At 34.3% G+C, this 15,880-nt stretch overlaps 2 protein-coding genes across 2 annotated transcripts; one reads left to right on the top strand and one right to left on the bottom strand.

Moving 5' to 3' along the window:
- The first annotated feature begins 6,046 nt into the window (after positions 1 to 6,046).
- Positions 6,047 to 12,702, top strand: LOC114393644 (pumilio homolog 24-like). Its single transcript, XM_028355017.1, has 17 exons — positions 6,047 to 6,351; positions 6,513 to 6,566; positions 6,686 to 6,747; positions 6,869 to 6,950; positions 7,057 to 7,180; positions 7,265 to 7,348; positions 7,671 to 7,785; positions 8,504 to 8,654; positions 8,751 to 8,864; positions 8,965 to 9,036; positions 9,999 to 10,049; positions 10,154 to 10,204; positions 10,471 to 10,578; positions 10,661 to 10,861; positions 11,682 to 11,756; positions 11,849 to 12,096; positions 12,198 to 12,702. Exons 1-17 carry the CDS (start codon positions 6,163 to 6,165, stop codon positions 12,328 to 12,330), a joined length of 1,914 nt encoding a protein of 637 aa, XP_028210818.1. The 5' UTR covers positions 6,047 to 6,162; the 3' UTR covers positions 12,331 to 12,702.
- A 47-nt stretch (positions 12,703 to 12,749) lies between these two features.
- On the bottom strand, positions 12,750 to 14,259 carry LOC114393645. The gene is made up of 4 exons (XM_028355018.1): positions 13,867 to 14,259; positions 13,728 to 13,779; positions 13,567 to 13,634; positions 12,750 to 13,350 (listed from the first exon to the last, which is right to left on the bottom strand). Exons 1-4 carry the CDS (start codon positions 14,002 to 14,004, stop codon positions 12,802 to 12,804), a joined length of 807 nt encoding a protein of 268 aa, XP_028210819.1. The 5' UTR covers positions 14,005 to 14,259; the 3' UTR covers positions 12,750 to 12,801.
- Between the last annotated feature and the right edge of the window lie 1,621 nt (positions 14,260 to 15,880).

Genomic DNA, 15,880 nt, shown 5'->3' with positions numbered 1-15,880 from the left:
GCTGGCAACTACTACTGAAACAAGGCCAGCAACTCGTACATGATCGTACGTGTATATATATATATATATATATATATATATATATAGTCGTATATGTTTTTCGGTATCATATCATATCATATTAGGTACAATGGTTGCTGACCAAATAATTATGGGATCGAATTGAAGAGCCCTAGCTAGTTTCAGATGAAGAAAGAAGAGAGAACAGACAGTGAAAAGGACGAATTGAACTTTACTCCAACCTAATATATACTTACTATACTAATTTTGAAGCAGCTGGTATTTAAGGAAAAGAAAAAGGGGAAAATGGATTATTGATATATAAAATTTTCAAGTGCTAGCTAATAGATCCCGAAGTTTGCTTGAAAATCTAATCATCTTTAGTTAGCTATATATATATATATATATATATATATATATTACTTTTGTTAAAAAATAATTAAAGGACCGGTTTTCATTAGTAGATCGCGCTGCTGATCAAGCCTACACAGTTTCTCTTGCATGCTATTTATTGGGCAAAGCATATACAAAAGAATTACCATGCATGTCCAGGTAATCATCATGGTAACACGCAAATAATATCATATGCATGATTAATTAAGTTTTAAAAGTGCCTAGGTGTAAGAAAAAATGAAGTGAAAGGATTTTTATAAAAATACTTTTGTTTAATTCAAAAAGATGGAGAGAGGAGAAAAACTATAAGAGTCAAAATGTTTCTCTTCCTCTCTAACTCTAATGTTTGCTTCCTCGCCCAGGCCCAATATTGGAGGTGAACGAACAGAAAAATGCTTAAGGAAAACCAATAAATTAATTATAAACAGGTTGTTCAAATATGCTAGTTGTATTGTACATATATTAATTAGGTCCTACTAAAAGATCATATAAGAGATGCTTTGGTAGCATTTATTAAATGGATCAGAACATGATGAAAGATAACATATTAATTTTGTTTCGTTTAATACATTTTAAAATTAGAATAAAGATGCTGTAAAAAAAATAGAATAAAGATAGACGTACAATAGACAAAATTACATATTTCACCAAATAAAATAAAAAAGAGTAACGTTAGGTCCACAAAAGTGAGCTGATGAACTGATTTCCTTTGTTGTGGTAACGTATTATGTGGATCAAATTCCACTTTACAAAGAGCCCCTGGACGGAGTTATCTTAGGTAGCCTCGCCATTAACTTGATTAGCATTATTCCCATTAAGGCTTTTTTTGGCCTCCTTATAATAAAAACAAAGCATTATTCTCATTAGAAAAGAAAAAAAAAGTTGTATGCGGTATACCTTAAGGTTATTGGACCACATACGGAGTGATACATTCATACACTATATGTAAGTAAATATTTAGAACTACTCAACCTATGGCTATGGCAATGGCAGGCTCTAGATCTGCCTGATACAGATAGAAATCTAATCCCAAACTGAATGTAAGTCCAAAGTTTATTAAGAGAGAAATATTCTGCCGCTTACATGTAAACAAAAATACAAGATCTGGCCAAAATCTATACAAAGAGTAGACTTGAGAGACCAATGAAACAACTTTTGCTACATGGCCTGCCCTCATATATAGCTTTCAAGCCAAATGTATTCACGATTTTGTTTGATTGATCGAACCCTGCTTCTCACTGAATCGGCCTTTTGCCGATGATTACATACTCCACAAAATTGAGAGAAATTAATGTTGTGGAATCACAAGGCTCTTCCTCTCCACAATATGCACCAAATGATATTGGGCTGTATTGTATACGTGAAGACAATATATACCTACAATTATTTAGATCCATACCCGATACCACTTGACAAGCATTTCCAAATCAGTGAGAAGCAACGAAACATGTTACAGTAGCAATGTATGGCTTAACTATAAATTAAAAAAATGCTTAAATATATTTTTTCCCTTGTAAAAAATTCTAATATTTTATTTACTACAAAGAAGTTGTGCACAAGTATTATATTTATTTTAACTTAAAAGTAGTTTTTAAGTAGAAAAAAAAACTAAGTCAAACATAACTTAATTCTAAATTATTTATGTACCATTGCATGTGTAGCTTTAATAATAATACTAATATTTACCAATAAAAAAGTATTTAAATTTATTTCTTCCACTGTGATATAAAAATAACCAAAATTATAAATTTATATATACATATATTCTTTTTTTATTCATAAAAATTGAATATGATAGCCAGAATTTATAATCGCCTACTCAACTAAATCTCTTAATATTTATGCGTACCTTTTATATGTATATATGTAACTTTTAAAAGAATAAAAATACATAAAAAAATTATAATAATATAAAGTGTTTAAATTGTAAAGTCAATACCAGAAAATTATACGGATCATTGTACTAATATCAATTCAAGAAGACGTCTTTTCTTTTATACCACACAAATAAATAACAAATAGTATTACGAAAAACAAGAAAGATATATCGGATTGTTTTTTTTTTTTTCTAATATAATCTAGGCCGGTTTCTACAGTAAAGAGAAATGTGTTATGTGGTTCACACATAGAGAAGTAAAATCAACTATAGTACTTAAAATATGTTTAATCAGTTAAGAAAAATTTAATGTGAAATAACATTTAAGCCTCCAAACAAAAAGAACCATTTTTAAAAACTCTCCCAAAAGGTGCAGTGGTAAGAGTTTACCCCAATCCTTTTCCCTTTCCCCTCATCGAGATTAGGCATCTTACGGAGTTCTTCATTCACTTCCATGGAGACTTTAGGTTGTCACTGACGGAGCTGAGGGAAGGTTTGGGCGCGTAAAGGAGGAGAGCCCGGGGGAGAGAAGGAGGCGCGCGCAGTGTGTGGAGAGGGTGGGCTATCATTGCGTCGTCAGTGTGCCGTGACGAGGATGAAGATTCACAATTTTTCTTCCCTTTCTTTCAATTAGGTTGCTTGTAATTTGCATTTGTAATGGATTCTTGATGGTTATTTGTAATTTTTAATTGCAATGGATTATCGTGGGATCCGTAAAGTCTAAATTTAATTTTGAATTGATCATGGTCATTATTGGATTTTTTGGTTTGTGGTCATCAGTGTTGTTTTGAATTTTGAATTGATCATGGTCATTATCGGATGATCTCCGGCTCGATGTAGTTCGGCGCGCCTCAGTCGCTGCTTCACCGATGGATGGACCGACCATAATCGGTTTACACATGCCCACAAAACCTCCCTTTTCAGTGTGGGGTAAAATAGAAAAGGCCGGAAAATTGAGGGGGTTTTGGTTTGATTTGATTGTTTTTGTTTTTATTTTTACTGAAAATGTTTTTGGTTGAATTTTTGAAAATATTTTTAGTGAAAATAAAAACAATAAATAATAAAAATAATAAATTCTCATTCGTACTATTTTCGAGTTGAGAACAAAAATCTTATTTGGGGTGGCAATAAATATAATTTTAAATAAATTTAAAAATACAAAAAGATAAAAAATTAAAATATCATGTATTTTTATTTCATAAAAACAGAAAATAAAAAGTCAAATCAAACATGTTTTTAGAATTTAAATCTTTTCAAAATAAAAATAATTTTTAAAAAATAAAAACAGGAAATGAAAATACAAATCAAACTAAACATATTTTTTTAATATATTATATTATATTAATTCCTACTTTTAAAAATATAAAAAAAATATCCAATCTGAATCGTTGAATTGTTTTACTATATATCTGACCGTGTTTAACTTGTGGTCATCAACGGATTTCTATCAACAATCTTCTTAATCCATTAATCATGTTTGCTTCAAATCATTGTTTAACCCCAACAGACATTCTGTTAATGAGAATCAACTCAGAAAGCATATGAAAAATCCAATATTACGTAATGAAAAAGAATCATATAATTATTCAAGAAGGCTCTATTAATAGTTGTTCAAAACATTACATATAGTCTCAATAATCTCTAGATTTAGCTCCGCACTACTCATCATACGAATCAATTGTTCGCCAGATCTTTAGAATAAGAGTCTTCAGCGTCAGTTATAGGCTTACCACATCGGCGTCGACCTTTCTGCTTTGATTTTGAGCGTTTGAGAAAATCGCCCGCAGCTCGACACACTACAGCGCAGAAACATTGGAAGGGGACAAGTCGATATTGCCACATAACAAAATTTGGTCGCCATCGAGAAACCGTGCACGACTCTTCCACTATTCTGTCTACATTTTCTTTTTGTTGCTATTGTGGTTGTGGTTGTGAGACAGTGGAAATGTGAAATGTGTCGCTGCCTTTTGCCGCGTTATCAAGTGGATCTGGTAATGACCTCGGTGCTCGTGGAAACGGTGTGCTTGTTCACTGGAAGCACCAGGCGCACAACGTCTAGATCTCACGGGTCGCCGCAATCTTTGAGGAGACAAAAGTCAAGTGAAGGTTGAGACAAAGGAAGGGTTCACGTGTTCTAATTCATGCTTTTTGATATATTGAATTTTTAATTTTTGATGTTTGATGAAGTGTCAATTTTTCATTGACTGTGTCCAAATATGACGTGATGGAATTGTATCCATGCAAGACTTTCTGTAAACCACATTCAACATTCATCCAAAATTGATTGTCCATGGTAGAAAGCCCTAATCTAATATATGAAATTAGTATAAGGCGCTTTCTACCATGGGGAAGTCCATCAAATGCTTCACCCGTGGTCCACTAAATAAAGCGGCTACAATACTTTATTTTATAATTGGAAATAAATTTTAAATATAAAATGACTAATATACTCGTATTGTAAAATGTAAAATGACTACTGAGCTCCCATTGTCTCCTTCCTTCCAGTTCAACCATGACCCTCCTTCTTCGATGCATAACCCCACCTTCAATTTTTCTGAACAAATTTTTGATGCATGGGAACAAAACACAAAACGCCATTTTATTTATCTGGTAACAACAAACTTATCAAAAGAAAGCATATCAATTGGGTTCGACATGTTGTTGTCAACGGGAAGAGAATTTTTGGGTTATGAAAAATTCAGTTGCCCGAGGAACATTTAACGGAGCTACAATTTTCCAAAAAAGTTGTGAAAGCCTTACCTGGTTCCAAATCTCGATTCCGCTCTACTACTTGACCACTCCTACTCAATTAGTGTAAACAAATTTTTCAAGAGATCAATTATTTTAAAAAAAATGAATTTGGCATTAACATAAACCAAATCGTGTGAATTCATAAACCTATTTTTCTGGACAACTTCGTTCCTGGTTTGTGCTTTTGTTGATTTTTGTTATTATCAAAGTTGGAGGTTTGCCGTTATCATCCGACGCTGAGTCTCGCCTCCATGGTAGCAGTGCTCATGTTTGGCCATGAAGGAGGAAGCACGATGGAGGGTTTTCACCTTTTCGGAGGCGAGGACAACAACGGCTACAGAGGAGTTGAATGTGGCGAAAAGGGAAAAGGAGGTCGATAGAAAGAAGGCCCAATTGGGGAAGTCCAACCACGGTGGTGCCACCAAGGCAGAGGGGGACGACAATTCGATTGTTGAGGATGAAGGGTGTTTCAGACTTTTTGTTGTTGTAATTATTTTTTAATTAAATAAATTAAACCATACAAAATAATAAAAAAATAAAATTTGACAAATCTCAACCGTTGTCTTTTTTAAAAGGCAAAATTGTAAATGTGATCCTCGTGCAATGTTGGTTCTCATGTCACAATGGGACGTTCACCGTTAATAAGTAATGTTGACGGCCACATGACACGTTTTTATTGGATGATGATTGTCAAATATCATGTTATAATTGGATGTCAACTCCATGAAAGAAGAACCTATACATGACCGTCAACATAATCACTTGTTAACGATTAACATTTAATTGTGTGGCCTGAAGGACAACATTGCACGATTTTATAAAATAGGATGACCAAATTCGTGAAATAAATTACTGGAGAATCAAATCCGAAACTAGAAATAAATAGAAGGACAAAAATGCAACTTTGCCTTTTTAAAATTACATCTAACGGTTCTAAAATAGTGTAGCATTCGTGAACCATTTGAAAAACTTGTAAAAAATTGTGTGAACCATTCATTTATCTAACCCATGGGTACACGGTAGAAAGTGCCTTAGTATAAAGTATAAACCCTAGTAATCGTTTTTCTCGGAGTTAGACAGAGAGGGTTCCCTTTCCAGTGACAGGCAATAGCTGCAAGCAACTCAATCTCAGAGCTTAAGCAATGGCGGCGAAGAAGCATGACGCCGGAGACACCAAAAAGAGAAAGCGACTCAATACTGAAACTCACGAAGCTCCCAAGGCTTCGAAGCTCGTTGCCTCAAAGAAGCACAAACCAGACTCCGTTGCTAAAGACAACAAGAACAAGAAGACGGCTCCTCTTACCGGCCGAGAACGTCGTCTTCATTCCAAGGTTTCTCTTCCTTAATAATTAGAATATCTACGATTTCGCTTTGGATCGTTCCAGGATTTTCGCAATTTCTTTTTTGTTTTATGCCAATTAATTAATTGTTGAGGCATTTGGAGATTATTTGTTTTTATTGATTAGATGAGATTATGATTGTTTTGTATCAGGAACTAGCAGATGCTAGAAAAAAGAAGAGAAAGCGACATTTCACTCTTGAGCAAGTGAGACATATTATTATTTTTTTTTATTGTTTGTTCTTCCATCAGTTGAATTGAGTGCTGTAACCTTGATGGCTGGGAATTCACCAGGTGGTATTTAATTTTAATTTAATTCTGAATAGGAGCTTGCACGTCTATGGGAAAAGATGAGACGTCATGAGATTGCTAAAGAGGACAGAGCTAAGTATGTTCCTACAACAAGACATTAAGGGCTGATATTTCTTTGTTTATGGCATGCTAATCCTTTTTCTTTTTCGTTTAATTCTTTATACTATGTCTTACTTGGAACTTTTATATAATTCAAGGCTAGTGACTGAAGCTTTGCAAAAGATGAAGGGGAAGATTCCAGAGATTGCGGGCTCTCACATCTCATCTCGGATTCTTCAGGTATGTTTGTTGGTATCCCGTTTTTTTTTGTTCCATTTCAGTTTCACATGCTTTTAGAGGAACTTGCATTTTACATCTTTCGCTTTCTTTTTGTTTTAACTGATAGACATGTGTCAAGCATTGTTCACAAGCTGAAAGAGATGCAGTATTTGAAGAGCTTCAGCCACATTTTCTAACTCTAGCATATAGTGCATATGCTGTTCACTTAGTGAAGAAGATGCTCGACAACGGTAATGGTCTACTTGAAAATTGAAATATACGTTGTTATTTGTCAGTGTCACCTTTTTTTCTAATTGGTCATTCTCCATTTTCAGCTTCCAAGAAACAACTAGCAGGCTTTATCTCCACTCTCCATGGTCATGTTGCTCCTCTTCTTCGCCATATGGTTGGATCAGTTGGTATGTAACTTAGGTTTGGGTAGTATGTTGCTTGTGGTTGTTCATGGTTTGCTTCATATATGGTTCAAAGTTTTTAATGGCTCACTAGAGGAAAGCTTGCCACTTTTTCTTTTGAAGTATCTAGCTGCTTATTGACATTAAGTTTATTTTGGATCTGGATTGTGTAGAGGGGGCAATAGTAGTTTTCTTCTCATTAAATCTGTGGATTTTCATGCTCTGATATATGAAATTGTTCAATGTTAACAATTTGAATTTGAGTGTTCAGCTTTTAGCCAAAGTCAACTTCCCTACAATAAGTTTTGTGTATCTACATGTTATGCAGTTGTTGAGCATGCTTATGAGTTAGCAAATGCTGCACAGAAGCAAGAACTGCTTTCGGAATTATACTCTACGGAACTTCGGTTGTTTAAGGATCTAGTCTCATTGAAAGAGAGCAGGTAAAGACTCAGTTGTTAGGAATTACTTTTTAGCATCTTGGATGATGTTGGTAATCTACAATTCTACATCATTATAAGCTGTTACATATTTAAAATAATTTAAAAAATAATTACTGGAATCTGAAATATGTAACTGTTCTCAATTCTCATGGAGGGAGAGTGCAAAATGACACATCCACTCTCTGCAAAAGTTACATAGGAAGAAAAGATGAAACTTCTGTTCTAACTTTTTTTTAAAATTTCTTTGAGACCTGTTTGAATTCCTTTTGGGGATTTTTTTGGAGGGCCCAGGGGTTATAGAAATTGGGAAGCAAAATTTATGCAATATAAAGTTAATTAGTTTTTGACTATTTGCTTGATATACCACTACATTATATGTGAGTACACTGGAGATTTTGAAATAAGTTAAATTTGAAATACATTACTTAGGAAACATAGTACATTAGTTCTTTGAAGTCAACTTCCATTTAGATACTTGTAGATGAGTAATCACCTGATAGTAATTTGTATTGATAATTTTATTCTATGAATCTGGTAATGTATAGAGCAGTGTCAAGGACAATTTCTGCTTATAATAGTAGCCCCTTTCCCTCCATGAATTAATGTTACTTAATTTCTTATTTTTACTGATCTTAAGTGGATGTGTAAGACATTCAATATGGTGATTTATTTTTTTTTCTTGCTGGAGTTTTTTCCTTAGCTTTTTATTGCATGTCAGATTATTAGATGTGATGTCCAAGTTGGGTCTACAGAAAGGTTCAGTTCTGCGACATATGGCATCAGTGATTCAGCCAATTTTAGAGAAAGGGATAGTTGACCACTCTATTTTACACAGAGTCTTACTTGAATATTTTAGCATTGCTGATAAGGTACTTCTCTCCCATTTCCCCAATATTTCTTCATGCCTTTTATTACAGCAACAAATTTCACAATGTTCTGTTATCTAAATTAAGTTTTTTTAAAAGTCATCTGTCACAGATATAATCCAACAGTTATCAAGTCCACTCATTGTTAGAATGATTGGTACGAGGGATGGAGCTAAAATTGGAATTCTTTGTGTAAAATATGGGAATGCCAAGGTGTGTCTATCAATTTCTTTCTTACCAATAGAAATGTTTAGAGTACTCATGATGACTGAATGCAACATATGATTTTTTCTTCTTCACATTCCATTCTTAGGAAAGGAAGAAGATTATCAAAGGATTGAAGGGGCACATAGACAAAACAGCTTATCATCAATATGGGTGCATGGTAAGTAATTTGACTCTGTGGGGATATGTTTTTGGTTGCCCATCATATGTAAGGTTTAGTTATGCCTTACACTTATCAAAGTTTATTATTCATGTTGATGCCTCCTCTCCCTGGCCACAAATAAAAAAGATCAAAATGGACACAATAAATTTGGCCTGGTGAACCAAGGTCGAAATTGACACAATAAATTTGAAAATAGCTGTGAATCAAATTTGGACCCAGGTCATTTGACGGGGATTTGTTATTACAAAACATCTAGGGGGTAAGAAAGGCTTACGTGCTTGGTTAACATATTGTTTTGGGTTCTAAAATTTAGAACCAGAATTCTCTCAAACAATGGAGGCTAGCTCCTTGAAAAATTAATAACTACCAAAATCCACCAGCCGAACAGGTGAACACACAGAAAAGTAAATGAAAGGAAACATTCCTGTGGGATTATGCAGAAAGGACAAACACCACCCAATTAGCAAAACCACATTCTAAATAATTGCATACCTCCCCTCTCTCCCCACCCTACTCTGGAAACAGTTTGTACGCTGCTCAAGAAATATTCCAGAAATGCCTCTGCTATTCTTCTCCTGCCAGATGTCCAGTACCAAGTACCGACATTTCCACAACTAACTTGTCATATGGCTGTACCTTGTTTGTTAAATTACCCCTCTCTGCTTGTTTGAGTTCACCATCCTCCTTGATTCTTGGCCTTCTAGTATCTCATTTATATGCCCATACTGTTCCTTGGGTCATTGGCAAGTGTATTGACTCAATAGTTTCATCTCGTATGTAGTTGCTACCTGTGACTCTTAATTTTCTACTTGTTTTAGAATGACATATTTCCAACTTTAAAAGAAGCAATAACTCCCTTATCAGTGAAAAAGCATCATGTCATTGCCCCTAACTTCTAGTTTCTATAAGTTACCTTTCAGATTTTAGTATGAACACTCAGATTGTGATTAAATTTTCAGGTGCTGGTTTGCATCCTTTCAGTTGTTGACGACACCAAACTGATAACAAAGGTTTGTTTGGTTTTGTTTTTATTCTGATTTTCCCATAAATAATCCTTATTTCTACATAACCAAATTTTTGTTTCATATTAAACATTAAAGCATTCATGTTGCAGGTTATCATTCGTGAGCTTCAGTCAATTTTAAAGGAGCTTGTTCTAGATAAGGTTCCTCCTTCCATACTTTACATATGAATATATGATGTTTACAAGCATTGTAAATGAGAAATCAATATAGTTTTCTTCAATTAAATAAATATTTTCTTAGAAATCCTTATATGAATTTGAGCAGTTAGTATTTTTTGCAAATTTTTTTCAACCATTTGAACCCAGCCAATATAGAAAGATCGTTTGTTTTATATTCTTATGATGTGTTTATTACATTTTCTGGCTGTAAGTTTCTAAGTTCTGTTGTTTACTTCTGAATTTTACAGAATGGAAGGCGTCCCTTACTCCAATTACTACATCCTAATAGTTCACGTTATTTCAGTCCTGATGATCTTGCTTCTCTGAATTTATCTATACCTTCTCTGTCTCTCAAGGTTACTTTTGAATCTACCTTTTCTGTTTTTTGGTACTTTGAAGCAGCTATATTAGTCACACTCTTCACTTGATTGCTATCAGGATCAGTCAGAAGCAAGCTCTCTGACAGAAACTTCGAAGGTTTCACTTGGTGACAAGGAATCCAAGGATGACATAGAGTTGGCATTGAACGAAGTTAATAAAGATAAAACTTCTGTGGATGATTCTGACTTAGCTGAGAGTGGGAAAAAAGACCCATTTGTCAGAAGGCAGGAGCTGTTGATCAAGAGTGGGCTTGCAGATGTGGGTTGCTTTAGCTTTTCTTCTAATAATTTATGTTTTTTCATGTTTCACTAGTGTTTTATACTGATTTTTGTCTGCCTCCTTTCCTTAATCTTTTATTCCTGATTTCATTCTGAAAAAAGAAAATTTCTTTACACATTTTCTGCTGAATTTTGAGGGGGAGATTTAGAGAGAGAAAACAATCTGTTAGAGAGAATTTAGACAATGAAAAGCTTCCTTATTCAAGAGAGAATGTAATGTATTGGTTCTGCATATCATCCAAACAATAGACTTTTCATAGATTTATTGGAGACTATTTCCTTGGCTAATATTGAGTGCAAGTGTGCAACTCCCTACACGCTAATTCCCTTGAGTACTAAATGTATTGTCATGTGATACATGAATGCATTAGTTCCAACAATTTCTTATAGTGTTCACATAATCATATTACCTCTGATCATTTGTAAGTGTCTGTTTTTCAGGAATTTTTTAATTTTAAGACAATATTAACTTTTATTTTGTCAATTATACCCTTCAGCTAATTTTTAATTATGTTACACATTTATCATGAAATTAAAGAGGAAGAGAAATGAAGAATAATAAATAATAGAGAAATCAATCAATGAGATAGATATGTGGTAGGAAATCTAATAATAATTTTAACAAAAATTAGAACATTAAGTGTATTTCTTAACCCCCATGTAGCAGCCTTAAAAGATACTTAAAAAAGGAACTTTAGGTAGTACTGATTTTGATGATATGCAAATCTGGGGCCAGGTCAATTACTTGAGAATTATGAAGTTGTGCTGAAAATGCTGTTTGATTGTAACTTGTTATGCAGAGTCTTCTTGATATATGTATTGAGAGCGTGGGAGAACTGATTCAGTCAAATTTTGGCAAAGAGGTCTTATATGAGGTAATAAAGATGATATTGATATTATAATTTCACAGGTTCTTTAAATTTGTCACCGAGCATTGCAGTTTTGGTAACTTCAATTGCACAAGCAGGTTGCAACAGGGGGTTCTGAGGGCATAATGCACCCAGCTTTAGGTGATAAGATAAATTCCCTCCACAATGCAGTAGCTTCTCTTGCAGCAATGCCTAAATCAGAAGATTCACAAGAGGAGCATGTCCTTGAAAATTTCCATTCAAGTCGCACCATTAGAAAACTGATTTTGGATTGCCCCAACTTTGCTTCCACCTTATGGGAAAAAGCTTTAAAAGGGAAAAGTGAGTTATGGGTGCATGGCCACAGGTAGGTTTCATTTACTCTTTAAGATTATTCTCCAATTCAAGCAGGTTGCAAAGGACTGATTTTCTTACGTATTCATTTTTGTCTTCTCAATATGATTGCAGCTGTAAGGTTATTTCTGCATTTTTGGAATCACCAGACCCGACTGTACAAAAACTTGTTAAAAAAGAGCTACAGCCTTTAATTGACAATGGAATTCTCAAAAACCCAAAGCCTAAAGAACAAGCAAACCAATAATTGTCGTGTATGGAGAAGGAAACTATATCTCAAATGGACAGGTTTGCTCCACGATATCAGTAGCCAAGTTATGACATGGAGGCAGTAGCGAAGCTTCATTTCTGAGTTAAAAGGCACAAACTAAATTTGATGAGAAAGCTGCTGTCGTAATTTTGACAACCAGAAGAAACAATGACATTACTTGATGTAATGATCTACTTTTGCATATTTTCAAAATGCAGCAATTTTGCAACACAGGGAGTGTTACCGGTCTATTGTAACATGTATGCGTTTACGTTCTTATTGTGTTCAGCTGTTTAATTTGATTTTTCAAGCTATGTTGGCCGTTATTTTTAATTAATCAATGCATTTTTTACTCTTGGAGATTCTAAATGAGTCGCATATATTATGACAATTTCATAATGAAATGCAATTAATCCTTTAAAGAAGCGAGAATCTGCCAATCACATTGCATTAAAAAAATGTTTCTAGCTAACATTTTGATGGGACAAAAGTGAATTTGCTGGCAAACAAATTCCTTGATTTGACATCAAAAACTGGGGAGGCATGCAACGCTCCTCCCTTTTCGTTGTGAAGCATACTATTTCTCTGCAAGTACCAAAATGTTGAAGAATTCTTGTAAATATTGCTCCTTAGATGAGGGTAGCCTTGGTACAAGTAATCCGATGGGTTGAAAACTGGGGTTTCTTTCTCGAATCTATGCATTGACTTGCTTCTATGTAGAAAGCCAGCCGAATCATAGGGTGGAGATTCTTTCCTTGACATTGAATTTGTTCGCAAACAGTTCTCTATCACCTTAGCCTCGTCCATGAATCTTTCTCTCATGTCCCTAATATTTCTCCAAAGTTTAAAAGATCTTGATCTGGTGATCATATTCCATGCCTTGAAAACTGACCCACTTGAATTGCCAGGGACATTGCTCGATGTATATGGTATTCTTTTGCACTCGAAGCAAAAATGCTTACATCTCTCCAAGTCAAAGGCTTTTCTCTTTGCTGCATTAGATAGACATGCATATGCCTGCAAGAAAACCAGGGATAAGGAATGAGATTGTATTCCACTTTACTCATAATTGGGTGGAAGAATTTATGGTATATGCCTACATGGGGGGTTGATAACACACCTTCAAAATTTAGAATCACCAGAGAATAAATGTTCATTGATTCATTGCTATATTACTTGCAGGCCAAGTGGGTAACCAATAAAAAGAAGAAAAAAAAAACATAATAAAAATACCTCAGAAACGAGCTTGAAAGCAATTTCAGCATTGGGATGCTTATTCTTATCTGGGTGAACTTGTAAGGCTACAGAAGAAAAAAGAAAGACAAGTTGCTCATTATTCAGGAAAAAGAGAGAGAATGCAGATTTCACATAGCCATAAAACCAGTTAAACCTACCCAGTTTATGGTACCTCTTGCGAATGGCATTCACCCCTGCATTTTCTTCCACCTATGAGAACCCAATATGGAGAAACTTTGCATCATAAAAAGTAACCCATGTATGGTTTTCTTCAACAAGAAAGGTTAAAGAACTTACTCCAAGAATGCAATACCAGTCAATGAAAGGTTTTGAGAGAAGTGTATGATGAACACAGAGCACAGAACGCGTGGAAATGGAGCAAATCTCTAATACCAACTTGGTCTTGGAGTCTGATTCTTTTCCCATTCTCCCCATTTGAGAGTGATAAGATTGCGCCAATATTGGAAGTGAAGGACAAAACGCGAATAGAGCAATAGTGAAGGAGGTTTCCTTTTGTTGGTTTTGGGAGGGGCAGTAATAATAAACAGAGATGTAGCGGTTAAGAAAAAATAGCAACCTTTGCGGAGGAGATTTTTCACACTGGATTAGTTGGTATATGGAGGGGTTAACGTTAATCTCTCCAAATGACACTCATTGAGAATTATTAGGGAGGGACATTTCGCCCTTACATTTTTCTTTTCTTTTCATGTTTAAAGTTAAATTTAAATTCAACTAAAAAGTAATAATAACCTTCTTTAATGTGATGATATTACATTACTTCAATATTAGTTAGATTAACTAAGTTGTGGTTGCCATTCTCTACCGCCTCTTATTATTTGTTGCAACATTCAACAACCAGTAAGTAGTAACATATTGTTGGGCTGAAAATAGAACCTCATAAACAACTGCGACGGTTGTAGAAGTTCATAGGTTGTTCTCCAAAGAATTTTGTAAGAATGATTAAATCTAAGATATTGAATCAAATGTGTAATATGATTAAGCCATTTACCAGTTCCTCTGGCCACTTTTAATGATTTCGCTTTCGGAATCTATTTCAAGTATTGTTTTATTTTGTGAAGTTTGTGAGGGTATTGTGGAAAATTAGAAAATCAAAAAACATTTATGAAAGGAAGCACCCTCCGTTTTTCATACTTGGAGGCACATTACACTTGTGCAGATGAAACGTGACATTTACTGGTAGAAAATACACAAAGGGGCATGGCTTTGGGAGAGGTTTGAAGGTTACGCTACTGTTGTTGGGGTAGGTAGATTGCAATATTATTTTGGTACTATGACTTTAAATTCAACGAGAAATTACCCGTGAAGATGGGATGGGAGCGTTCAAGTAGTGTGACCCACTCATATAAATTATATAATGCCCGGTTGAAGCTAGCATAAAAAGGTGCTCTGAGTAGGTTAAAAAATTAATCAAATCATCCAATAGGTCCCTACCTGTGTCCCTTTGTTCAAAAGAACGTATCATTTTTTCATAATCTTCTTCTAATTCATTATGGGTGCCGTGTACAATGCATCTGATAGCCTTTTCTCCTTGGAAATTACAGCTGAAGTTTGGTGTTCACTATCTATAATGGTTTGGTTGAAGTTATTTATAAATTATAAGGGAATGGTTTCTTATTTTTTTATTATCTTTTCAAATGTTTCAACATAATTATTTATTTGAAATAAACTATTCTAAATATATACATTTGAACTTCAGCTTTGATTATTTCTTGTTGGTCTATTAAATTAATCGTGAAAGCACATATTAACATGTTGCAATGCTTGTTTTAACAATTAAGAAAAGAAATTTATTAAATGAGAAATGAAGTTCACATTAATTTTTTTCCTCCCCACAAGTATTTTTTTTTAAAGTTAATCATGTTCAAGGCACAGTCAAAATACTAAATATGAACACATCTGTTAAATGAATAGTTAAACTTAAAGACACTGAATTTTTACCTAATTTAATGAAGGGTGTGTTAAAGAGAGTGTATAAGTTGTTGTATTTTTGCTTTGTAAGAGCAACAAAAATGTCTTCTTCGTGATCATGTATTAGTTGAGCCTTAGGTGAAAATGAAACAAACATTGGTGCAGTGCCTTTAAGGGGAAAGTTAATTTGTCCTGTTTCAAATCGGTTTTGGCCCTCAATCTTCAAACAGCTTAATACCTTTTCCAATTTCCCATATAGGAGGGACTAGAGGGTTTCCCCATCACCAGTCGTTAGTAGTGAAGCAGAATATTAAATGTTCCCATCATATGAAGTCGTATAAGGAGGTTTGAATCAAATAATTCATTGTACTATTCCTGGGCA

Source organism: Glycine soja, chromosome 17 (assembly GCF_004193775.1).
Source record: "Glycine soja cultivar W05 chromosome 17, ASM419377v2, whole genome shotgun sequence".
Taxonomy (NCBI): domain Eukaryota; kingdom Viridiplantae; phylum Streptophyta; class Magnoliopsida; order Fabales; family Fabaceae; genus Glycine; species Glycine soja.
Note: the sequence above shows the minus strand (reverse complement) of the source record. Positions and strands in the feature narration are given on the sequence as shown.

What these genes read in the sequence shown, in the direction of transcription:
- LOC114393644 (XM_028355017.1), top strand. Translation starts at nt 6,163, where the DNA reads ATGGCGGCGAAGAAGCATGACGCCGGAGACACCAAAAAGAGAAAGCGA. An exon ending in TAAAATATGGGAATGCCAAG is followed by an intron (nt 8,865 to 8,964) that starts GTGTGTCTATCA and finishes TTCCATTCTTAG; the next exon opens with GAAAGGAAGAAGATTATCAA. An exon ending in ACACCAAACTGATAACAAAG is followed by an intron (nt 10,050 to 10,153) that starts GTTTGTTTGGTT and finishes TTCATGTTGCAG; the next exon opens with GTTATCATTCGTGAGCTTCA.
- LOC114393645 (XM_028355018.1), bottom strand. Translation starts at nt 14,004, where the DNA reads ATGGGGAGAATGGGAAAAGAATCAGACTCCAAGACCAAGTTGGTATTA. An exon ending in ACTGGTATTGCATTCTTGGA is followed by an intron (nt 13,780 to 13,866) that starts GTAAGTTCTTTA and finishes GGGTTCTCATAG; the next exon opens with GTGGAAGAAAATGCAGGGGT. An exon ending in CAAGAGGTACCATAAACTGG is followed by an intron (nt 13,635 to 13,727) that starts GTAGGTTTAACT and finishes TTTCTTCTGTAG; the next exon opens with CCTTACAAGTTCACCCAGAT.